We start from the raw sequence: 26,090 nt of genomic DNA on the forward strand, positions 1-26,090 counted from the left end.
TGCAGCGCCACCACAGCCATGGCCCCCGGCACCACTGCCACTGACAACCCCACCATCGCCCTCCCCACTTCCCCACCGCCTCACCACCCATCACCCTCACCCCCATCACCTCCAGCACCCACCATCACCCCCCTGCCCCCACCATCATCTTCACTACCCCATCACCCTCACCCCCATTGCCGTCACCACCCATCACCCCCATCACCTCCAGCACCCACCATCACCCCTACTGTCCCACCATCATCTTCACTACCCACATCACCCTCACCCACATTGCCCTCACCACCCATCACCCTCACCCCCATCACCTCCAGCACCCACCATCACCCCCCTGCCCCCACCATCATCTTCACTACCCCATCACCCTCACCCCCACCGCCTCACCACCCATCACCCTCACCCCCATCACCTCCAGCCCCACCATCATCTTCACTACCCCATCACGCTCACCCCCATTGCCCTCACCCCCCATCACCCCCATCACCCACCATCACCCCTACTGCCACACCATCATCTTCACTACCCCCATCACCCGTTGCCCCACCTGTCATCACCCTCCCCCCCACTTCCCCACCGCCTCACCACCCATCACCCTCACCCCCATCACCTCCAGCACCCACCATCACCCCCCTGCCCCCACCATCATCTTCACTACCCCATCACCCTCACCCCCACCGCCTCACCACCCATCACCCTCACCCCCATCACCTCCAGCACCCACCATCACCCCCCTGCCCCCACCATCATCTTCACTACCCCATCACCCTCACCCACACTGCCTCACCACCCATCACCCTCACCCCCATCACCTCCAGCCCCACCATCATCTTCACTACCCCATCATGCTCACCCCCATTGCCCTCACCCCCCATCACCATCACCCACCATCACCCCTACTGCCACACCATCATCTTCACTACCCCCATCACCCTCGCCCCATCACCCGTTGCCCCATCTATCATCACCCTCCCCCCCACTTCCCCATCGCCATCACCCCCCATCACCCCCACTGCCCCACATCACCCCACTCCCTCCACGCTGAAGACCGTCACCACCACCTCATCATCTCCCCACCACCACCCCCCACAGCAGTCCCCACTGGCCGAGGCCTCCTCTGATTACTTCTTGGTTTTCCCTGGCTCCTTTACGAGCTCCCAGTGAGTGTCCAGTTACCACTCACCAGGCGTGGCTGAGAGGAGCCAGGCTGAGCCTCAGGTGAGACAGCAGGAGGCTACCTGCTGGCTGAGAGGAGCGCAGGTCAGTGGGGGCCCTGCTTAGGGTTGGCTTGTCGCTCCCCAATTGGAAAGATAGCTCAACTGCCAGCCTTCCCATGTCCCCCCTTGGGCCCCTGGAATTACCCACTTTCCACCCGGGTGGTCACTGTGTAAGGTCAGGCCACTGTCTTCCCTTCTCTTGCTTAGACTTGTGACGTTGGGGCGAGGTCAGGCCAGATCTTGCAAAGCTTAAATGACATTACCAACAAACCGGGAGTTAGTTCTTGGAAGAAAAGGTCTTAGAAAAATGCTGGCGCTTTGCCGGGACTGCTGCCTAATAATGATGCTTATTTGATGAGTTCTTGAGTGCCAGGCACCTTTTAAGCACGTTAACTCATCTAAAGCGCAGTCTTCTAATCCTTGTTTTACAGATGGGGTGACCCAGTCACCAAGAAGTGAGTTAACATGTCCAAAATGTCACTCAGCTGATGTAGACTGGAGATTTGCATCCAGGTCCAGTCCAGGGATGGTTTTGCCCCCAGGGGACACTGGATGGTGTCCGCGGACATTTTGAGTTACGTCAACTGGGGGACACTCGTGGCACGAAGTGGGTCAAGGCCAAGGCTGCTGCTAAACATCCCACAACACACAGGCCATCCCCCACCACAGAGAGTGACCTGCCCCCAAATGTCCCTTGTACTGAGGCTGACATTGAGGACCTCACACACAGCCTGGAAGTGTGAGCCCTGAGGCTTCACAGGAGGCCACCCAGTGCTGTCACTTCGTCCTTCAGTTGCCCTTTCCAAGGCAGATCTGGGTTCCCCTCCCACACAGGGCAGACCCAGCTCCCTCCCCTCAGGCAGGCACGCCAGCCTCTGGGTGTCCACGTTGTGCTGACCAAGATGTCTCACAAGCACAACTTCATTTACTCCTTAAGACAACCTCACAGCCCATTTCACAGATGAGGAAACTGAGGCCCAGTGAGGGTGAGGCAGAAACGCATCAGGAAACGCACGGAGGTGTTTCTGACCTGAGGGGCAGTCCCTTCCTCTACCCCCCAGCATCTAGAATGGCATTCTCTGCTTTAAGGCCGAGGGTCTCCTTCCAGCCTGGGAACGAGACCCCTTCTCCACATCCGCGTCTGGCGCCGCCCTCCGCCGGCTCGGTCCTCACCCGAGGCCCGCGCGTCCACCTCTTCCGGGCGCGTCCACCTCTTCCGGGCAGCACGCGTAGGGTGAAACGGCGCCGCCGCCCCCTCAGGCGACCTCTGCCAACCCACGCACTGTGCCACCCAGACTGTCTCCACTCTAGTCTCTGGAGAGGACCCTGTTCTGCCTAGTTTTGCTTTTACTTTCCTCATTCACTTCAGGGAGAGCAAAACTACTTTTATTTCCCACAATTCCGTGCCCCTGCGCTGCCCAGGCCGCTTCTCCTGTCCGTCCCCTCCCTCGTGGTGACCAGGGGCCGTCTGAGCAGCTCCGGGCACTGTGACTGCCTGGCCTCAGGGCGCGCCACATGCGGACGGGAGGTCTGGGCGCTTCTCCTCAGGCGCGCGGAGGGGCACTCTCTGGCGACAGGGCGAGGTTTCCAACGCGTCCGCACCCACGAGCGAGCGTCTTTGTAAAGCCCGCTTGGTGGTGAATTCCCTCCGACAATGGCCTAGACGCAGTGCGGAGGGTGAAAACTCCACATCTTCATACAAACGGCCACAGTGCCCTTCCGCCGGCGCCTTCGGCTCCCCGCAGCGGGGAGTCCCGCCTCCCCAGCGCCCTGCCAGGCCCCGGCCGTCCTCAGGGGGATCTCGGCTGCGACTGTCCTTTCCCGGGGCTTGGCCGTCCTGGGCCAGGCGAGGCTGACCCTCTCCTCATGCATGTGTGGACCTTTCCTAGGCCCTCTCCTGCGAACTGCCTGCTTCCCCCACTTAAAAAGTGGATTGTGTATAATTTAAAAAATCTATATCTCCATCCTTCATTCCTCATATTTGTTGCGAGCATTTTCTGCTGGAGGCTCGCCTTTCAGCTTGGGGGGCGACCCCTTTTCTCGGCCAGATCTCTGTTTCCTGGACAACGGGCCTGGCGCTCTGCTCCCCGCCCCCACCTTGCTGTGGGCGGGGGGCAGAAGCAGGGCTAGAGGGATTTAGGCACCTTAAGATTTTACTTCCTCTCAGATTCCGACGAGGAGGGATGGGGAAAGGCCCTGGTTTGCCTCCTTGTTCGGTCGGTTTTGCCGACAGGTGCATCCTTTGGGATCTTTATTCCTTCATCACAATCTGACAGTGGCCTTGCCTTACCTAGGATGGCGGGGTCCCGAGGCCCCCACCCCAACCCACACTCGCACAGCGCAGCAAACGCCAAAGGGGCCGCCTTCTTCGTTTCAAGCCCTCAGGACACTTGCTAACTCAGCCCCCCACTCCCCACCTCCACCCCCACCTCCCGCCGGTTTCTTCATCTCACCTGTCCAGCCCCAACCCCCTTTACCTGAGTTCGTGGGCGTAGGGCGGGGGACAGCTGCTGGTCAAACAACCTCTGCAGGGACTCCAGGGAAGGAAGGGTCCGGACCACTTCACTGGGCGGGGGACGCAAGGTGAAGGTCAAGGGTTAGTGGGACCACCCAGGGCTTGGGAGGCACTCTCGGCCTGGGGAAAGCAGGTCATCCTTCCCAGAAGGACAAGCCCGGGCAAAGAGCCTGGCCTCAGGGGCTGCAAGCCCTCCCCCCGCCCGCGAGCCCTCCCCCCACCTCCCCGTGCTGGGCCTCGGGGCCACACTGGAGCTGTGACTTGCGTTCCTGTCCAGCCATCTAGGTTACTGAGCCCACAGAGAATTCGAATCTAGAGGCACAAAGCTGTACTTAGAAATCACTCCAGAATCCTCAGCTCCCAAGTTCCCATCCTTTAGTGTTGATAGGAGTCACTGCTTCCCTGCACCCAACCTCAGGTTAAGAATGCAAATTTCTGGGCTCCAACCTGCATTGGTTGGTCTGGAATCTGCATTTTAAATAGTGCCCTGGGGGCTTCCTGATATGGGGGCTGGGGATTCGACCTTAAAATCCTTCCTTAGCAATTGAGAGGCAGCTTAGAGCGGCAGCGGTTTTCCAACTCATTGACCACCCCAATTTGAGGGCGTTAACAATTAAAAAAAAATTTTTTTTTGAGGTCCTGGGGCCAGAGATTGAACCCATGTGGGAAGCAGGTGCTCAGCCTCATTGATTTTATTTCCCTTCCCATCTTTTCCTGTTGTTTTTCCACATTGTTTTAAAGGATGATGGGCAAAGAACTTTGAGTTCTAATTTTCACTTGTTATTTCATCAAAGACGGTTCATGTTTTTATATATTGAACATTCTAATGGTTTCAAAATATTCTGTTAAGTGTGCCAAAATTGATTGCTAGATATTTGGATTATTCTGAGATCTTCGTTATTATAAATAAAGGCTGCTCTGAACAGCTTGTTCACATAGCTCTACTTTTTTGGAATGACATTCTTAGGATAACCAGAGATTATGGCTCTTGAAGAATATTGCCAAACTCTTGAGTGATGGAACCAATTACGGGGCCTCCAGACTGAACCTGCTTGTCTGATGTCTTGTATGCCTGCTTCGATTATTTTCTTTCTCTCTCTCTCTTTTTATGGTATAACATTGCACTTCAATATTGATAAATGGATTTGCATATCCTTAGTTTCAGGCATCATAAAGTATTTTTCTCCATGCTTGATTGCTACCATATTTCTCTTTGTATAAACTATTCATGTCCTTTATCAATTTTCTATTAAGAATTATTTGTATTGGTATAAACACTTTACCTATGGCTTTGCTTTATTAATCCAGGGGCTGTATGTATTTTTTTTTTCTTCCCATACTGTAATTTTCATGCTAGGAAGGCTGGATTTCATTACAAAGTAATTTAAAATTTTTTATTGTTCTATTTTTCATCTTTTCTTTGGCCCTTTGTTTACCTCAGTTAAATATATATCATCAGTACTTACTAGAGAGCAATTACTTTCTCCTTTTAAATTGGTTTCTTACAGTTTTTAAAGTTATGTATAAATGGGTTATATTTATCAAGAGCCATAATCTCTGGTTACCCTAAGAGTATAATTCAAAATAAATTAAGTTATATGAACAAGCTGCTCAGAGCAGCTTTCATTTATAATAGCAAAGATCTATCTCAGAATAACCCAAAAGTGATATATATCTATACACCACATACATACATTCACACATATAAAAATATATGTTTACGTTATATAGATTTCATTCCTTCCTGGAACTAAGTGAATTTTTCTCTGTGTTGCTAATTCAGTTTCACTCAACAGGTGTTAAGCTTTGTCCCCAGTTCTCTTAGGTTAGACATTGCACACACAGTTCCTGAATATGGGAGGATTTGTTTCCAGGTTGCAAAGGGTCGGGGAGGGGCCCTGGCGGAGAAGAGGGTGCCCAGAACTGGGCAGACAGGCTTCTTGGTTTTCTGCCTTTCTTGGCCAGAGCTGCTCTGTTTCTGTCGACATCATAGTTCTTCCGTTGAAGCTGTCCTTTGATAGAATAATTCCAAGCTAAAAAGGTTTTAAAGGCGCTCATTCAGAAAGTTTTAACATCCAATCGATCTCCCTCAGTGGTCTCCTTTTTCAGAACGTTACCCTAAAACACACACACAGACCCATTAGGATTTTCTGAGTATGAAGTATTTAATCTGGAAATATGGCTCTTTGTCTCGGGTGTGCTGACCCTCTAAGACTTTCGAGATGTCTGACAGGCCCTCAGATACTTCTGGAGGTGTTTGAATGACCCATGGTACTTTGGGTCTTTAATGGGAAAACCCAGAACTACCAGCCTTGGGGAGCAGAAAAGGTTTGTCCAGATGAGGGACGGCGGCGGGGTCCCTGGGACACACCCAGCCTCGGGTCACCAGCTGGTGCGAACATCCCCGCAGGCGGCTGTGGCTGCCACCCTGGGGGAGCAAAGACCAAGCAGGTTGAGCCTCTGGGCAGAGCAGACCCCAGAGGTGGCTGCCAGGGGCTCTGGTACCCATCCCTGCCCTGCTCTCCAGCCGGCCTCAGCCCTTCCCCAGTTAGAGCCACCTCTCGCCCTGTTCTCAGATTGAGGATCTTCCCGGATTCCCACTCAGTTTCTGTCTAGCACATTCCGTGTCTGCAGATTCAGAAGGAATGTTCTGGCACTTTTTTGTTTTCTTTATTTTTGCTTCCCCGAGTCTTTGCTTCTTTTTCTTGTTCAAAAAAAAAAAATATATATATATATATTACAGTGTTAAATAATAAGGTGATAAAGGATTTTATCTTCCATCAAAATGTTTAATGGAATAGTTTAATATTTTCCCTGTCAAGTATAATTGGATTTAAACGGCCACATCATCCATTAGGGAGGAAGTATCACTTTAGTTCTTTTTAAAAAAATGACTTTTTAAAATTAGAAATGAGTTTTAAATTGGATGACATCTATTAGGACATCTAAGCAAATGAATCATTTATTTTTTAATCTACTGCTAAATCACAGTGATTTTATTTTTTTAGGTTGACTCAAGAACGATTTCTAAGATAAAGCCTATGTTTTTCATATCACTGAATTATATTTGCTAGAATAATACAGAATTTTTTTACATTTATAATAAATGAAACTGGATACAGTTTTATTTCAGGCTATTATCTTGATTACATTTTTAAACTTTGAGCCATATTTTTCTTAAATATTGAACTCGTTAGTTTCTGTCATTTAGGAATAATTTATAGACTGTGGTCACTTAATTCCTTGAAAGTTTAAAGGAAGACACGTGGGGTAATTTTTATGTCTCACATTACATGTGCAAAATATTTGTTCCATTTTTATTAATTGTACCCTGTGTTCTTTATTGATTTGTAAATCTTTCATGCAGATTAGGTCTTCCTTGACATTTCTCATTTTTAAAGTTTTCTTATTTAACTTGGTTACTTTTTTCCTAATTTATATCTGGTTTTGTTTGGTTTGGTTTTTCTTCTGTTCTTTTCCTTTCTGGTTGTTGTTCCTTTGCTCAAGGGAGATTTCTTGAAGACTGTTCTCTGCTGGATCTCCAGTCCTGGGAATAGTGCCTGGCAGGTGGTAGGTAAACATTCAGTCTTCGATGGTGAATGTTCACTTAACAGATGTTTTAGGTACTTAGCTGGGCAAAGGAAATATCAAGGCGATAAGGACATGACCCTTGATGCCTTCAAGAAACATACAGTCTTTTTCAGTGGGTTTGTTTGACTCTGTATTCTACTCCCCTTTTAATAACAGAGCGTTTAAAACTATGGTGTTTCCTTCAGGTAGTGCTTCCACTGCACCGCATAGAGTTCTGATACTCATTTGCTTGATGATTCTACTCGGTGCTCCCACTCCTGCCCTGGGTAGGTTATTTTTGTGACAGTTCCTTCCTTAATCCAACTCTTGTGTTGGAGACCATTTACAAATATCCAGGGGTTTGGGTAGTTTTGTTATTTATTTCTATTTCTATCATATTGTGTTCTGGGAGTGTAGAGTGAAAACTTTCCGTTCGGAAGCATTCATATCCAGCTGCTTGGTAAGTGGCTCAGTTCTTATTTTTAAGATCACCAACACTCTAAAATTTCTGGAAAAAGATTTCTTGGATCCCTTTTGAACTAGAGGCATGTGGTTAGCACCTTTCTGAGAATTTTTCAAATCCCTAAAGTGTCTAATGATTTCTAGATGAAGGTTAATCACAGGTCAATAGCATTTTCCTTGAAGATTTATTTTATTTATTTATTTCTCCCCATCCTCTTGTTGTTTTTCACTGGCTGTGTCTGTTCATCTTCCTTGATTCTTTAGGAGGCAAGTGGGAGCCAAAGCCGGGACCTCTGATGTGGGAGGGAGGTGCCTAGAGCCACCTCCACTCCCTGCTTTGTTGTGTCTCTCGTTCTGTTTGTTCCTCTCCATTTCTCTTGTTGCATCAGCTTGCTGCACCTGCCCCTTGTGCCAGCTCACTGCTTCTTTAGGAGGCACCGGAATCCAAACCATGGACCTCCCATGTAGTAGGTGGGAGCCCAGTCACTTGAACCACATCTGCTTCCCCGCTTGGAGATATTTTTACAGAATTTTTATTGCATTGTTAAGGAGTATGGATAATATTAAATATTGTGATTTTTTAATATTATGGGATTTTCTTGCTGAATTTGTCTTTCCTTGTGGTATGGAAACATTATAAGAGGTTTAGGTGTTGCTATTTTATTGTTATATTAATTAGATCTTTATATGGTTTCTTGATACCTAGTTTTGGCTCTTTTATAAACCCAGAAACATTTTTTTTTCTTTTATACATGTAATTGTCAAATACGCACCACTTTTCCCTGCTCTTTGGGAACCTGTTTCACCAGCTCTAAGTTGAATCTCTGCACCCTCTCTCCAAATATCAATTTTTTATCACACATTTTTTGCATATGCTTATTTAGCCCTCCCTGCTTTCTATATATACTTCCCAAAGAGTCTGCTCTGTTTTGTGATTTGATTTTCAAATTGGACTTGAAAACGATGGGTTTATTTTTACGGCCTCCAGTGAAGCAGTTATAAATATGAGTATTTTTGTTTGTTTGTTAGTTTAAATCTCTACTCTACTCTCAATAGATAAAATACTCTCTCCCACTCCTTGATATTTTAGTTTTAAATTCCACTTGCCTACCTTCCTGTTCCTCCATGTCAGCGGTTATTGAACATTTCCAGAATTTTTTTCTTTCCTTCTGTTTCCCTGGAAAAAGTGTCTCTCTGGCTCTTAATAGCCTAGTCTGAGGTTCCTCATCTTCCTTGGGCTTAATTTCTTGACCTTTTATGCTACTGAAAATTCTTTATCTCAGAACGACGTGTTGACAACGTGGTAATATTTTTGCAGTGCAGCTCGCCACGGTCATTCTCATCTCTGGGCAGTTCTCCGGGTCCTTCCCAGCCATGCCAAGGGAGGTCTGTGCTGCCCCGAGCAGCACTGGGTGTTGCTTCTGGGTGTCATTTTCAGCCTCCTCTTCTAGCTCCTCTTCTGCCTCCATCCCACCTCTAAGTGTCCACCTGGCCCTGCCTCGCCTTCCCCTGTACCCTCACCTGAGGTGACTGCTCCCTGGCCCCCAGCTTTAGGTGCCATGTATATGCTAACAATTTCCAAATGGATGTCCCTGGCTCTTAAAACATATTCCATGGTTGGTGGCTCTGCTTGGATGCCTAACAGTGCCTCACGCCAAACTTAACCAAGAGAATTCTCCTCCCGCCATCACCTCCTACCTCTACCCTCTCCTTTACTTTCCCCATCTCAGCAAGTGGCAACACAGATGCTATACTGAAAATCTAGCAGGCACCCCTGGTTTGTGTTCCCCTCACCCGACACCCAGTCATACAGCAAGGCTGCAGTTCATAGTGCCTGCCCTAGTCCAAGCCATCGCGCCATTTCACAGATATCTATTGAGTACTTCCTGGGTGCCAGGCCCTGTCTGAGCCCTGAGACCCCTGCTGTGGCTCCTTTACCTTCTAATGGGCCACCGTCACATCTCACTTGGATGACCACAGAGCTCCTAACTGGCCTCCTGAGTTGGGTCTTGCCTCTTGCGACCCATTGCTGAGAGCCCTAAAGCATGCCATGACCTCACCCTGATAGAACATGTTTGGGCTCCTGCTGAGGGCTGCCAGATAAAACACAGGACACAGGAAATCTGAATTGCAAATAAACAACAGATCATTTACTAGCGTACGTATATCCCAAGCATTGCATGGCATATACTCATGGTAATATTTTTTTAAAATGTTGTTTATTTGAAATTCAAACTTAACCAGACTCCTATGCTTTTCTTTATTAAGTCTGGCCACCCTGGGCCTGCCTGTCTCCACTCCTAACACTTTTTCTTTGTTCCTGATGCACCAGCCACACAGACCTTCTGTTCCTTGAGGGCCAGCCTCCCGTCTGCCTCGGGACCTCTGCCAAATCCTGGGATTGCTAGCTCCCTCTTGTCACCGAGGTCCCAACTCCATCACTTCCTCGGAGGGGCACCTGAACCCAAAAGGAAATTGGCATCCCTCCACCCACCTCGTGCCTCTCCTTCACGTTGCTCTAGTTTCTCACGGTCCTTATGAAAATTATCTTGTTATTTATGTGCTTAATCTACTGTTTTCTCCAAAAAGGTCTCTAAGAGCAAGAACGTTGTGCATTGCATTTATTGCAGTATCCTCAGCACCCAGAACAGAGCCCAGAGGGGGCCTCAATAAATATTTGTTGAATGAATGAATGATTAAATGAATGACTTGAAGACATACTCCAATCAGAGCAGTTTGATAACCAATGGGTTTACAAATTGTTTCACTGAACAGCATCCGCGGGGGTGGCAGAAGCCTTGGGCAACATAATTTGGCTCCTATCCAAGGCTTTCTGAAATCCTACCCCTCAGTTAACACAGTCTCTGAACCTGGCTAGCAAGTAACCTGGGGAGATGAAGACAAGTGAGCAGGCTGTGCTCAGGACGTTAGTGTCTCCAATTTCAACAAGAACCCAAGTGGCTGGTAAACAAGATGTGGAACAGCTAGAAGGTGCAGGGACTCTGTTAGCTGGGGGACTGCAGCAGGGGAGTAGACTTTTTGGTCCAGCTCCTGTCTCTGTGAGGGAGGGTGCCTGGACCCCGGGAAGCCCCGGTGGCAAAGCTGTGTTGTGAAAAGCTGCCCAAGAACACGTTCTCAACTGCAGCGGGAATAAGAGACGGTTCCAGTGATCATGGGATTGTGGGTTGTTGTTGTTTTTAAACAGAAGTGCTGTGTCTGGGTTATTTTCCCTCAGCAATAAGTGATTTTTAACAGCATCAAGTGGGAAAAAAAAAGTCCTTCATGGAAATCTAAAAAAATGATGGCTGAAACCGCATTAGTTGAAAGCCAACTCACTGAAATTAAACCTGACTGGCCCATTTGATGGAGGATCAATTTGTTAAAGGAACAGTTTGCTAAATTTACCAAATTGTAATGATTGCAGTTTTATGAGCCTATAAAAGGAAGTTCAATTTGATTACTGATGCCAAAGGATTCTTTGCCTCATATCAACTAAACTAAGATGGTTACGGCACCAGGGAAGTTGACAAGAGAATCTTGAAGCTACTATATGAGTAATGAAGCACAAAACAGCACAGAGTGAAAAAAACAAACAAAAAAAAACTCCACAAAAAAACTCACCCCTAGGAAATGCGACTTTTCCAACCAAAATTTTAACCGTTCATATATGATGGGTTTATTTTGATTTCTTGTAGTTTCTTCCAGATAATTATGAGTGTTATTTTCAATTTTTTCAAGCTTTAAGCATTTTAAATATTCTTTGTGCTAATTCTTCAGATGGCATGTTAGCTTTACTTTTGCACTTCTAACAATGAAAATGTCATTAAATAGAGGTTCATTTTAATGTTAATCGATTTGAAAAGGTCACTCAACAAAATCTAAAAGAAATTAGAATTTTTACCAATTGGTTGTCCGACGAATCCAATATTGGAAAATTTTGAAATGGTGGTAAATTGACCTATTTTTTTAAAAATTTACTATGACTGGCAGGCTTTGGCCATCACCTCCCACACACAGAAAAGAGAGACTGGCTTTAGTATATTCCCTCTTGGTGCCCTTGTGTGCTTGTGGGATGCTCACACATTCAAAAGACACTGGCTACTGCAAAAGGCTTAAATGCTGGGTCCCAAGCAAGTGTGACCAAGTTGCCCGTGTCCTCCTTCCCCAGAGCAACTGGCCTCAAATTAACTTTAATCTAACTTTAGTTTAAAAGTAAAAAAGTCCAGCTGAAATACCACGAACACCAAACCTCCCAGCAGCCACCAGGGTGCCCAAACGTGGCCAGCTGCCCCATCAGCTTGAGCAGAGCAGAGCCATCTGCAAGCCAGGGGAGCTTGAGGTCACGTGGATGAGCTGATCCTCTGTCCAGACGTGTCCCCCCCGCTTTTCCTCCCCACCATCCCCCATACCCATAGAGCTCCTTGCAAAGGAGCATGGTCAGTTTCTTCAGATGAGGGAGACTGCTAGAGCCACTTCTCACAAACTCCAAGTCCAGGGAGAGCTGAGTGCTGAAATACTCTTGGATGGCTTTAAGATGCTCTTCAGGGAGCCTAAAAAAAATGAAAACCAAACCACACTCAGGGGGTTCCTTTTAACCACAAATGCCAAGAGCCACAAAAGCGATGGCGACAAGCCCCTCCTTTCAGAATCTCCATGGAGACGCACCCCCAGCGGAGCCCTTGCACATGTAGGGGTCCATTTGGTCAGGGCGATTTAGGGGCCCAGCAAGGGAGGGCTCCTCTGGACTGGCCCTATGAAACCAATCCTGCCTCCTGCACCCCTCTTGGATGATGCTGGAAGAAAGTGATATGCTGGGGTTTGGGAAACGCCTATCCTTTAAAAAGAGACAAAAGAGGATGGAGGGAAGTGGACTTGGCCCAGTGGTTAGGGCTTCCGTCTACCACATGGGAGGTCCATGGTTCAAACCCCGGACCTCCCTGACCCCGTGTGGAGCTGGTCCACGCGCAGTGCTGATGCGCTCAAGGAGTGCCCTGCCACGCAGGGGTGTCCCCCGCGTAGGGGAGCCCTACGCACAAGGAGTGCGCCCTGTAAGGAGAGCCGCCCAGCACGAAAGAAAGTGCAGCCTGCCCAGGAATGGCGCCACACACACGGAGAACTGACACAACAAGATGACACAACAAAAAGAAACACAGATTCACGTGCCGCTGACAACAACAGAAGCGGACAAAGACGACGCAGCAAATAGACACAGAGAACAGACAACTGCGGCGGAGGGGGGGCGGGGAGAAATGAAATAAAATAAATAAATCTTTAAAAAAAAAAAAGCATGGAAAACGATCTAATGAATTGTCCACCCATAAGCACAGAATCTGAGGGCCAGAGGCTGCCCCGTGTCGAGGTGGCAGGTGGCTGTAGCTCACACGGCAGCTCCAAATCCCAGCCCAAGGGGAGTGGCCTGTGTGAGCAGTGATGGGGGCTGTGAGCACAGGAGGGAAGTAGGGGAACTTGTCATCCCCCTATGGTCCAAGGCCCTCATATTATGGACCAAAGGAATGGCATCCACAAGATTGTACATCCTGGGCCAACGAGAGGCAGAAGCCAGGCCCCCGTCTGACCACACTGCCACATGCTCTCTCCGGGTACCATTTTTTTCTGGATCACTTTTGAGTCTTTTTTCCTCTATTTACTGATATAATTACCAACCAGACACTATGTTAAGCACTTCAAATTAAGTCCGTGTGGCAGATATCAGTATTATTCCCATTTAATAAATGAGGAAATTGAGGCTCAAGGATGTTCACTACCTGTGCGAAAAATTATTATAAGCTTTAAATATCCTTACTGAAACTAGAGGTCTCCAGCTTTTCACCCCCCTTGGGGTCCTCGAAAGGATGCAAAACTGTGCTCTTAAAATGGGAAAGCCCCGGATTAGCCATTGTGACTTGGCAATTATTTAATACCGATTATTGTAACATTTACAGTTAATCTACTCTAATTCCCATTTTAACAGAATGAAAGTCCAGTTTCTGTCCAAGTCTGTTTACTAAACAGGACAAAAATCTGCCCTATATAAAAACTATATTTTTGTAGCCCTCATGACTATTGGCTTACAACTTTGAGACCATGAGTACTTGTAACAGGAAACTATGTTTTCTGTAGAAAACTGTCCACTTACAGATGAAAATGTTTGTCATAGAGGATTGACTTTAAATAGCAACCTTATAATAATTAACCAGTTAACTATGGCCTAACTGATTAGATCTAATTAACTTGCCTCAAAGGCTCTGCAAATTGTCGTCTAATTAGGAATAATCTAAAGGCAGTCCTCCACGGGAAAAGGAATTTTACAAGCGAAACAGATGAACCCTACCACACTGTGCAGACTCTTAGTTTCTCATGACCCTGTAAGAGGACGGAGGGCAGGCACCATGTAACCCCTTTCCTTGCTCCTGCTCCACGTTCCACTTACCTACCCCAAAACTTTTAGGAAGGTTCCTCTGCCAAGTGTTAACAGAGAAGCTAAAGACTCTCATAAAGAGGACACGCGCCCTTGCCTGCAAGCTCTCCCTTTCTCTCCCTCCCTCCCTCTCTCTCTCTCTCAGGTGGCTTCAAACCTGCCTGATCCTGAGGCCTGAGAGAGCACCTGGACTTAAAGAGGAGGGACTGATTAGTGATGTGGGCTATGGGTGGGAGGCTCTTTGTCTCTTCAGAGATAACCTTGGCCTAAACTGTGTGTCCTGACTTGTGGGTGTGGAAAGGTAAGAGGCTGCAGCCCTGCTCTTGGTGACCATGGCAACGACTCCAGTCCCAGGAGGCAATTTAGCAATGCAAACTCTATATACATACCAGTTGGTCCAGGGAAACTCTGATGGTGGTGATGCAGAAACTTAAGGGAACTTGGACTTGGCCTCGAATGGGAAATATAATATAGCCTGTGCATAAATTCAAAATCATCTAATTCCGTATCCAAGTGTGCCTAGTCTCTAGAAATCCAGTTAAGTGATATGGGCTTTGAATGTTCAGAAAGGATGTAAGACTGAATGTGTATTCAAGGTTGCATCCAGACGGAATGTGGGCAAGATGCTAATTCAAGCTCACCTGAGGTGTGGGCGATATGTTAATTCAAAACCTACCTGGTACTCAGGCAAAGACTTAACTAACAAAGAAAGTAGTTTTCTTTGATAAAAGCACCATTTGACTCCCCACCCTGTATAAAAGGAACTCGAAAATCTTGTTGGGGGGGGCGGGGCTCGGTTCGAAACAGAAAGCTCCCCAGTCTGGCCATCCGTCAGTAAACCATTTTTCCTTCTCAAAATCACTCCTGAGTCCTGGCCTTTCTATACGCAAATAATTGAACCTAGTATCAAATTCTACAACAATTAGGAGATGGGGTCAGTGGAAGATGGTGACTCATCAGATGTAGGAAAGTTGGGAGGAGTGGGCAGGTGGTGGCTCTCGGGAGCAAACTGGACTCCTTCCAGGAGTTCGCTCTGTTTAGCATCTAAGCCAAGGGGCAAATGGAAACCCAAGAAAACCAAACAGGGGCCTATTTTAATAAGTCTTTGCCATGGTGACATTTTATTGGGCTAGTCATGATAGCATATTGAAAACTTTGGATATTTCACACTATCACATCATATATCAATCATATCATATTATATATATTATAGGACAAATATTCAAGGAACACGCAGAGAATGGAACATGGTGAGCCCAGAGAAGACCTGACGGATACATTAAGGTAAATACAAAATTACCCGATACCTTAGCAACCGGGGTTTTACGTATGCCTCAGGATTTTTCTTTTGTATCTGACAAATCAAAGGGGAGGAGAGTTGACCTGGAAGTCTCAAGTTGGTCCTTCAAGCTGGACATGCTGCGCTAGCCCTGCCGTTAAGGTTTTCTTTGGGGGGAGCCTTTTCCCACAAAGAAACAACAACAAGAGTGCTTAAATGCTGAACTCACAGGGGTCACTGTGTGCTAACTTCCTAAGGCATTCCATGAGCACTTAGGGACAACAAACAGCCCTCTCTAGGCCTTCTCTACCTCCCTTTCCAGCCCTGGCACTGACTGTCACGACCAGTCGCCTCACCCAGCAGAGGGGGCGGGGGGCCTGCCAAGGGAAGGGACCCTATGTGGGAGAAGCTGCAGGGCCGTGCCAAGGGGGACAGTGGGGCTAGGAGAGCACAGATGGGAACAGGTCCCGGGAACATGGGACCAAAGGGAGTAAAACTGGAAGTATTAAAACGATTGTATCACACGCCTTCCACTGCTAAGAACCATGCGGGACATGGAAATAGGGCTCTGACCCTCTGACCGAGTGACAGGAAAGTGGCCGGTGTTGGCGGAGATGGGGCCGAGCAGGAAGGGCCTCTGCAGCAGGTCCAGGCCGCCGCTGGGCCGCAGGGCTTGGTAGAGCCGACCGTACCGGAGGTCTAGTGGTAGGAGAAGACGCCATGTGGCTCTGATCTCAAGCCCCAGCAAGAGTCTCCCAACAGCGCCCCTAGAGCTACGGAGCAGGCAGCTGCCTGCGGTGGAGAACGCCCGTCCTCCCAGAGCCAGCACGTGGATGGCCCGAGCATCTGAGCACCTGAGCAAGGCCATCACGACCGCACAGCCCACGTGGGCCGGGGGCGCCGGGATCCCCCAGGTCCAGTGTGCCCTCCGGTTGCTGCACTTCCTGACCGGTGGCCCGGTCTGTGGCCTGGAGCCGGGGAGCAAAGGCTGGCCGTGGCTGGAGTGCAGGGCCGATGGGGGATGGGCAGGGAAGCCCCACGGGGTGGTGGGAATGTGGAGGCGGGGGTGGGGGGTGGTCCTGGGGCCCCTCGCTGTCTGAGGAGCCAGCTCCTCCCACCCAGGCCTCATTTTCAACCTGGGGCCTGACTTGTCTCCCTCCAGTCCAGCCCCCACCCCCACCCCCCAAGACAAGACAATCACTTCTTGCTCCCTCCAGGCACCAATCACCTTGCACTCCCGTGCCTGCCAGCTGAGCTTTCTGTTAGTCAAATGAGAGAGAACAGCGGCTATTTCACGAGATGGTTGTGAGCGCTCATCCAACGGGAACACAGAGTCCTGGGCATCCGTCTCTGCACTAGTTGTGAGCGCTCATCCAACGGGAACACAGTCCTGGGCATCCGTCTCTGCACGCTGTGTGCGCGCTGGCTGCCCTTGAGAGCGCAGCACCGCTAAGCATAAGAGCGATTTTGCAGCCACGAAGGGCAAGACAGGGACTCTTATGTCAGGATTTAAAACTTAGCGAAAACCTCTAAAGCTTGGGAGGTAAGCCACAAGCCAGGAGAGAGATTGTTACATAAAGGTGATGGGGGGAAACAGACTTGGCCCAGTGGTCAGGGCATCCGTCTACCACATGGGAGGTCTGCGGGTCAAACCCCGGGCCTCCTTGACCCATGTGGAGCTGTCCCATGCGCAGTGCTGATGCATGCAAGGAGTGCCGTGCCACGCAGGGGTGTCCCCCGCGTAGGGGAGCCCCACGCGCAAGGAGTGCGCCCCGTAAGGAGAGCCGCCCAGCGCGAAAGAAAGCGCAGCCTGCCCAGGAATGGCGCCGCCCACACTTCCCGTGCCGCTGACGACAACAGAAGCGGACAAAGAAACAAGACACAGCAAATAGACACAGAGAACAGACAACTGGTGGAGGGGGGAATTAAATAAATAAATAAATCTTTAAAAAATAAATAAAATAAAATAAAATAAAAGTAATGGGCAGAGCATCGAGCCCGAGAAGAAAAACATTAAGATCCTGAGAGAAAAATGGGCAGAGGTCATGGCCAGACAATTTGAGGAGGAGCTAACATCCTCTTGAGGTCTAAACGCATTAAAAAAGCTGTCGATGTCACTAGTAAGGAAGTCAACAGCAATGAGCATGGATGCTGGTGAAGACGTCTGTACCGCCTGCCTGGGAGCACTACCCACCTGGGAGCACTACCCACCTGGGAGCACTGCCCTCTCAGGAGCACTTCCTTCTCTGGAGCACCTCCTGTCTGGGAGCACTACCCACCTGGGAGCACAGCCCACCTGGGAGCACCACCCTCTCAGGAGCATTTCCCTCTCTGGAGCACCTCCTGTTAGCCCACCTGGGAGCAACACCCGGCTGGGAGCATCATCTGCCTGGGAGCACCAGCTGCCTGGGAGCACCTCCCGTCTGGGAGCATTACCCATCTGAGAGCACAGCACACCTGGGAGCATAGCCCACCTGGGAGCACCCCCGCCTGGGAGCATCCCCTGCCTCGGAGCCCTGCCCACTGTGAGCCCCGCCCACCGGGAACCCCGCCTCAGGTCGGCTGTGGGCCCTGAGCACCCCGCTGGTGGGCTGGTGGGGACTCACCCGCTGCTGTCCATGGTCTGCAGCCTCTGCAGCAAGGTCTCGGAGAGCGCCGGCCTGCCCACCTCGGCCGCGCGGGCATTCTCACTCGAAGCCGGCGCCTCCTTGGCCTCACAGGGTCCGGCTGGCAGGGGGATGTTTCTCGGTGGCAGCTCAGGTGGAGACAGGACGAGTTCTACCCGAGAGAGCAGCCGGAGGTCAGGCGGTGAATCCCTGGCTCCCCTCAGCCTCCCCATCCACGGAGGATGCCGTCTTCACCCCACGCCTGCCTTCCTCCGTCTCCCTGCTTGGACGGGGAGCCTCCTTAGGGCAGGGCTGGCCTGAGCCATCTGCGTCATTTGGCAAACACCCGTCACGCTGTCAAGGCCGCCGGGGTCAGATGGCCCCACTGGGCAGCGTGGGGAGGGGAGGAGGGGACCGCAGCGCTGCTGGCGTTGGGCGAGTCGAGCTGGCAGCCTGAAGCGGGCTTCTGAGCCTCCAGCCCAGGTGGACCCTGTCTCGGGAGGGGGCCAGAGCTCCCCTCTCTCCCAGCGGGCCCCAGCTCTCTGCACTTCCTTTCCAGCCTCTTCCTCAGGCCCTTGGGGTCAATAAACAAGGCAGGGCTCCCTTCACCGCCAGACTGAAATATGAAACAAATGACCCAACTGCTCTGCCCTGAGCGTCCAGCCTTCTGCCCACACCCCCTCCAGGAAGACTATTCCTGCACCACGGAGAGGTGAAGGTCCCTGGGTCAACAGAGCCCCTCGTGTCTGAGCCTCTGCCCACATCCCAGGCCAGCCGGCGGCCCCTCCCCAGTGCTGCCCGGGCGTTTCTCTCTAAAGGACATCATTTCTTCTCCCCTGGGCTTCCGAATCCTAGAGGGACTGGTGGCACCTTGAGAAGCCTCAAGCCAAATGAGACCCTGTTCAGGCAGAGCACTGGGTCTCTTCTGGGAAGTGAAGCCAGTGCCCATGAGACGGGGCTTCTCTTCCCAGCCCTGGTGGGAAGTGTCCTGGGGTCTTTCACCAGACAGCCATCCCCAGAGGGGCAGAGAGGGCTGGGCTGGGGGGGCGGGGGAGGTGAGGACCCCAGGTGGGGGGTGGCGTCGCTGCAGGGCAGTGACCAGGAGTTGGTGGGTGCTGGAGGGTGGCCTTGGGCGACCATGGCCCAGCCAGCTCTCTTCCTGGCCAAGTCTCACATATTTTTAGGACTGTACTTTGTTTAAACACACTTTTTAGGGGCTATACTGTTCGTATTCAACAAACACTGTTTGTTTCCAGTTAGAAGTAAGGATTGCCTCCTTCATGCTCCTCACAGTAAAATTCAGCAAATGATGAAGTAGCTGCATTTACTGAGCACTTACTATGTACCAGGCTCTGAGATTTGCATTCATTGACTCATTTGACCCTCGTGACTACCAGAGAGGTAAAGACTATTTTTACTGTCTCTTTATAGAGAAGGCTGTGGCTCAAAGAGGTGAAGTTGATGTGGGCTATGGGTGGGAGGCTCTTTGTCTCTTCAGAGATAACCTAAACTATCTGTGACTTGTGGGTGTGGGATGATAGAAGGCTGCAGTCCTGCCCTTGGTGACAAGGAAACAGTCTAACAATGCAAGGTCTATAAACTTTAAGTATTCAGGGGAAATGCAAACAAAATATGCTAAAAGCTTGTTTAGAATGCCTGAGGTCCATGCTAAAAGCTTACCTAAGATGTGGAAATATATGCTAATTCAAGCCTATTGAGAACTGAAACAAAAGGACCATTTGGCCTTTCCTCTCTGTATAAAAGGGACTCAAAAATCTTGTTCAGGGCTCAGGATTGAAACAGAAAGCTCCCGAGTCCCGCTGGCCTTCAATAAACCATTTTTCCTTCTCAAAATCATTCCTGAGTCCTGGCCTCTCTATACGCAAATAATTGAACCTCTCTCAAATTCTACAACAAAGTAACTTGCTCAGGGTCACACAGCTAATGAGCTGGGGAGCAGGAATTGCAGCCTTTCTGTCTGACCCCAGAGCCTGTGTCCCTAACTTGTCCTTATCTGCCAGACTATGCTCTCTCCCTCTGATAATCAGACACACGTAAGCTACAAGCACTTTTCACGAGAGAAGCACCCCAGGACTGCGCCGCCATCGTGAGAAGGCAGATCAGCCTCCTGCCTTCCCTTCCTACCTGTCTCCTCCTCGGGCTCGTCGCCAGTGTCCTCCTCCTCCAGCGGTACCGGGTACTGCAGGTGAGTCACCAGACCCATGTTTTCCTTCTTGTAAAACTCGATGAGCTGGTCCAGCTTGGTGAAGAACCTCATGGGGACGCCTTCTGATGCCTGAGAAGAAACACGTGTTACCTGGCTGGAGCAACACCCAACCACAAAGGCCACCCGAGGCCAAGACGGACCGTGGCCCAGAGTGACCACGCTTCCAGAAACGGCCCTGGGGTCAACCCCACTGCCCGCCCCACCCCCGCCGCCATGCCCACACACACACAGCCCACGACGGCGGCTCCCGAGAGCCCGTCTTGAAAAGGCACAAGTGGAACTGTCTGAAAGATATTCCCCAGGTGCTTTTTTACACTTTCATTTTATAAAAGTATTTTGTCCCACCAGAGATGCATTTTCAGTATGGCATAATACAGACTTTTAAAAAAAGAAATCAGGGAAATGGACTTGGCCCAGTGGTTAGGGCGTCCATCTACCACATGGGAGGTCCTCGGTTCAAACCCCGGGCCTCCTTGACCCGTGTGGAGCTGGCCCATGCGCAGTGCTGATGCGCGCAGGGAGTGCCGCGCCACACAGGGGTGTCCCCCGTGTAGGGGAGCCCCATGCGCAAAGAGTGTGCCCGTAAGGAGAGCCACCCAGCGTGAAAGAAAGTGCAGCCTGCCCAGGAATGGCGTCGCCCACACTTCCCGTGCCACTGACGACAACAGAAGCAGACAAAGAAACAAGATGCAGCAAATAGACACAGAGAACAGACAACCGGGGGAGGGGGGGAATTAAATAAATAAATCTTAAAAAAAAAAAAAAAGAAATCACTTGTAATTCCACCCCTCTGAGAAACCTATTTTCTCTAAGAATATGTTTTTCTAGACTTTTTGTTTGTTTGGGGGGGAGTTATACACAAAGATCCTTTACCTACTATAAGCTACTCATTTTTCTTTAAAAAAATTGTGGTAACATAAATGTATAACATAAGCTTTGTCATTTTAAAATGCACAATTCAGAGTCATTAATTACTTTCCCAATTTGTCACCCAAGTCAGAAACCATCATTTACCCAAACATTTCCATCACCCAAGATAGACACTCTACCCACGAAGCCATAAACCTCCCTTTACCCTCCCGCCAGGATCTGGTAACCTCTAATCTACTCTTTTTATGAATTCACCTATTCTAGAAAATAGAGTCAACTATTTTGTGCCTGCCTTATGTTACTCGGTGGGATGGCTTCTGGGTTCATCTATGTGGTAGCATGAACTGGCACGTCATTCCTTTACCTGGCTGAATAATATTCCTGCATAAGAATAGACTACATTCTGTTCATCCATTCATCTGCTGTTGGACCCTTGCCTTGTTTCCATCTTTTGGCTCTGGTGAATAATGCTGTTAAGAATATTGTGTCTGGGGAAGTGGACGTGGCTCAACTGATAGAGTGTCCGTCTACCATATGGAGGGTCCAGGGTTCAAACCCAGGGCCTCCTGACCAGTGTGGTGAGCTGGCCACACGCAGTGCTAATGTGCACAAGGAGTGCCCTGCCATGCAGGGGCACCCCTGTGTAGGGGAGCCCCACACGCAAGGAATGTGCCCAGTAAGGAGAGCCGCCCCATGTGAAAAGAGCCTGCCCAGGACTGGCTTTGCACACACGGAGAGCTGACGCAGCAAGATGATGCAACAAAGAGACACAGATTCCTGGAGCTGCCAAGAATGCAAGTGGACACAGAAGAACACACAGCGAATGGACACAAAGAGCAGACAGCGGAGGAGGGGAAAGGGGAGAGAAATAAATAAAATAAACCTCTAAAAAATATATTGTGTGTGTTTGAAATCCTGTTGTTAATTCTCTTGGGTATATACCTAGGAGTGGAATTGCCAAGGTGAGTGTATAACTTTTTGAGGAAACACATTTATTTATTTTTATTTTTATTTTTAGGAGGTATCAGGGATTGAACCCTGGACCTCATGCATGGGAAGCAGGTGCTCAATCACTGAGCCGTAGCAGCTCCTTGCATTTATTTATTTATTTTTATAAAAATTTATTTGTTTAAAAAATTTTTTCTTTATTAAAGTTAATAGCGCACAAGGAATGTTATGTTAAAAAACATAAAAAAAAACAAGCAGCATAAGAGTTTCCCATATAACCCACTCCCACACCCCACCGCATCATTTATGTAAATTGTATTTTTTTGAAGATATATACATCACACAAAAAAAGTTACACTAAAAAATATAAAAGGTTCCTGTATACCCCCCCACACACCCACACCTCCCATACCAACAACCTCCCCCATCGTTGCGGTGCACTTCACACTCGGTGAACACATTTTACGGCACTGCTGCACTACACAGATAATAGTGTACCCTGTAGTTCGCACTCTCCCCCAGTACATTCAGTGGGTTATGGCAGGATATATAAAGTCCAGCATCAGTCCCTGCAATATCACTCAGGACAACCCAAAGTCCCAAAAATGCCCCCACATCACATCTCTTCTTCCCTCTCCCTGCCCTCAGCAACTACTGTGGCCGCTTTCTCCACCTCGATGCTAAAATTTCTTCTATTACTCATCACAATAGTTTTATAGTAGAATATCAGTAAGTCCACTCTAGACCCGCATTTATTTTTGAACACAGGAAGAATCTATTCTAGAAATTGTATCACTTTTAGTTTTACTTTTCCCATTTGCTCTGAGTCTGCCCTTTCAAAACTCAGAAAATGGCTTAGAGACTACAAAAACCTTCCCTGGTTTGCTTCTCTGTTCCTGATGGCAGAGGAGCTGGGGATAAATTTGCTCAGCTCCTCAAAGGCCTCGCCGAGGCCCCGCCCCCTCGATCGAGGCCCCGCCCCTCGCTGAGGCCCCGCCCCCTCGCTGAGGCCCCGCCCCGGATGGTGCGCGACACTCCAGGGCAGGAGAAGGAGACGGCCAGAAGCAGACTTGGGTTCTCATCAGCGCTGTACTCCACAGCTCCTAACCCAGAACTTCCAAATGTCCATTCTCCTGTCCAGATGCTCCCCCTCCAGCTTCTCCTTGTTCTTCCGTCCTCAGGGATGGCACAGTCTCCCCAGTGGCCCAGCTGGAAGTCCCGGGGCACCCAGGCTTTGCCGTCCCTCTGGCTCCTAGGCCTGGGTGGACAGCATGAGGCATCGAGGAGGATGCGGAGCTGGTGGAGGACCCAGAGGCCACCCGGCTCCCGGGCGGGGCAGTGAACCTGGGCTGCTGCTGGACTGGAGCAAGGGGCCCAGTGTTGGTGGGGAAAGGGATGAGAATGCAAGAGGGACCCCCCTTTAGACGGGACCCTTGGCCTAACTGCTGTGTGCCTGTGGCTCAGCCCAGTCACCATAACAACCAGTGTGTCAAGGCTTTCATGCCATTACAATTTTTTTGGAAAAGATACCGACTTTGGAGATGGAGGTCAGGGGTCTTTCTACTCCCCGGGGATGCCAGCCACCTCTCCTTGAGGGAAGGGCGCCTGCTGCACATGGGCAAGGAGGCACCCAGGTGAATAGGGGGTTGGGAGAAAGCCCCGGGGTGGTGAGCAGGAGGGATCTGGGTGGAGTGTGGCCGGCCAAGTCTTAACCACCCACCTCGGAGTAACCCTACCGCTGCCAAGTTGGTTAGGATTGACCAGGGAGCTGGGGTGGTGCCCTGGCCTGGTCAGGGCGGTGGCTCAGTGAGATGAGGGGGTGACCCAGAGGAGACCTAGACATACAGGCACAGGATGGGGACGCGGACCTGGCCCCCCGCCCTTGACGTGGGAGGTCAGCTCCAGTTTGTAGGGAGAACGGCTGCACTGCACACATGTATACATCTGTGTATCGGGGCGTGTGTCCAAGCTATGTAATACATTTATATAGAGTTTAACAACAGGGTTTTTTGACTCTGAATAGATGCTGAAATAGAAATATCTGAGCAGAGCCAGTCGGGCCTTTTGAAAAGTCACCTGAGTGGTCCAAAACCCAAAGCAAGCAGGAAAACAAAATAATTTGAAGCCAGGCAAGATCTATGAACTCGATTCAGTTAAAAAAAAAAAAAGCCCCAGTGAGTATCATCTAATCAAAGAAGGCACAGCTGACAGGTGACATGCCATTAGGCGTATGGAAAAAAGGATAGGAAAACCTCAAGGACTGTCAGGGCTCAAGGCTTGCCCGAGGAGCTGGAAAAGGGTCGTCGGCTAGAGGAAGGCTGGGCAACACGAGTTTCGTAAAGCATGTAGAAATGGGAATTTCAGAGGCACGGATTATAAGGCGCCCCACTATTTCATGCACCACTAAAAGACTAGACCGAAACCTATGAGACGCCATCAAATGTAGACACTTTCCCTTTCAGGGATGCACAAACACGAAAAAAACCCAACCAAGCATTTTAGAAATGATGAAATCTGGGGCATACGAAGCATGCCAAGGACGAGGGACCCTCATGGACCCTGCAAGGCGGGGGCTGGTGGGGGGCGGGGGCTACGAACCAGCCTGTGCTGAACCCTGCGGAGAGACAAAGTTGCTGGGACACGGCTTATGCCCGGGCGGCTCACAGAAGTCAGGGGCCAGGCAGAGCTGCTGGCTGGCCGGTGGCCCTGCCAGTTCCTGGGAAGGTGGAGAATGAGGACTGAGTCCAAAGCAAGGAAGGCCGAGTGGCTCCTGGGGAGGCCGGGTGGCCGAGCGACTGGATGGCCACTGGGAGCCTGGTGAGGGCCGCCTGCCTCCACCTGCTACAGCGCTGGCAAGAGGGGAAGCCCTGGGGAAAGCACCAGGCTGCCTAAGGCAGCAGATGGCATGGCAGAGCCCAGCTGGAGCGAAGATTCACCTTGCGCAGGTGAGTCAGCAGGAGGCAGCCTGTCTCACAGCACACGGGAGAAAGGGATGGCCAGGACCGGTTTAGTCAAGTGGACCAACTGTTCCAAGGAGCCGTCCTCCTCAGTCACCGCTCTTGGTGCTAAGAGTTGAAGGGTTGGACAGAGACTCTTTGGAAAGCTTATGTTCCAGCTACTTCTAGGACAGGAGCAGAGCCAGAAAGCCAAGGCGGGGATGACAGAAGCTTGGAAAGAGGACCGAGAAGTCCGTACTCAGCTGGCCCAGACCAGGGAGAGGTGAGGTGTGGGGTCTAGACCAGGCGGTGGCAGGCTCAGTGTTTACAGTGCAGGCACAACCCCAGGGCAGGATGGCCAAGCGGGCAGGGCGGCACCCCAGGGATCGGGGTGGGCCTGTCCACAGGGTGCCCTACCTGGGTGTGACCTAACAAATGCACCGAGGCAGAGCCAAGAGTGGCCGGTGGGGGGGGTGTGGGGCAGGGCCTTGCCCCGGGCTGGCAGGAGCATGGGTCCCCGTGGGCAGGTCCAGGCGACATCCACCCCTCTGTGCCCCGCACAGTCGGGAGCCGGGTCAGCTTTGCTGCTGTGGTGTCCCCGGCACGTGCCAAGGGCCTGCGAGCAGGGAGCACTCAGCGTTGCGTGGCTGGGTGGATTGGCTGTGCTGAGTGTGGCCAAGAGTATGCAGCCAGGAGGAGAGATGATCTAGAGAGTCTTGGGTGGGCCTGGGCCCGGGGTGCAGAGCGAGGGCTGGGACAGGGGCAGCTCTGCCCCTGAGCATATCTGCCGAAGGCTGTGCCTTTCAGCAATTTAAAAATGCAAAGTGTCCCTGAGAAGGCTGTCAGGTGTGCCAGCTAGGGTCCTGGGGGGTCCTGGGAGGAAACAGATGGCACCTTAAATTGGGTCAATCGAGGAGAATTTAGTGGACAGGGTATAGGGGATGCTAAAAAGGGGTGCCCCGGAGCAAATCACAGTGGGGAGTGGTCAGGCTGAGGGCCACCACTGGGGGTAGGGGGTAGTGCCAGAAGGCAGGCAGGGGGTCCT

General features: G+C 50.3%; 1 protein-coding gene across 1 annotated transcript in view; it reads right to left on the reverse strand.

Moving 5' to 3' along the window:
• Nucleotides 1–26,090, reverse strand: part of INPP5D (inositol polyphosphate-5-phosphatase D) — a 126,130-nt gene that overhangs the window by 53,712 nt on the left and 46,328 nt on the right. Inside the window, exons 3-6 of the mRNA XM_058299872.2 lie at nt 20,210–20,360; nt 18,065–18,236; nt 12,171–12,311; nt 3,692–3,779 (exon numbers count right to left, since the gene is read on the reverse strand). Coding sequence (XP_058155855.1) covers nt 3,692–3,779; nt 12,171–12,311; nt 18,065–18,236; nt 20,210–20,360 — 552 coding nt within the window. The remainder of the gene's footprint in view (nt 1–3,691; nt 3,780–12,170; nt 12,312–18,064; nt 18,237–20,209; nt 20,361–26,090) is intronic.

Source organism: Dasypus novemcinctus, chromosome 7 (assembly GCF_030445035.2).
Source record: "Dasypus novemcinctus isolate mDasNov1 chromosome 7, mDasNov1.1.hap2, whole genome shotgun sequence".
Taxonomy (NCBI): domain Eukaryota; kingdom Metazoa; phylum Chordata; class Mammalia; order Cingulata; family Dasypodidae; genus Dasypus; species Dasypus novemcinctus.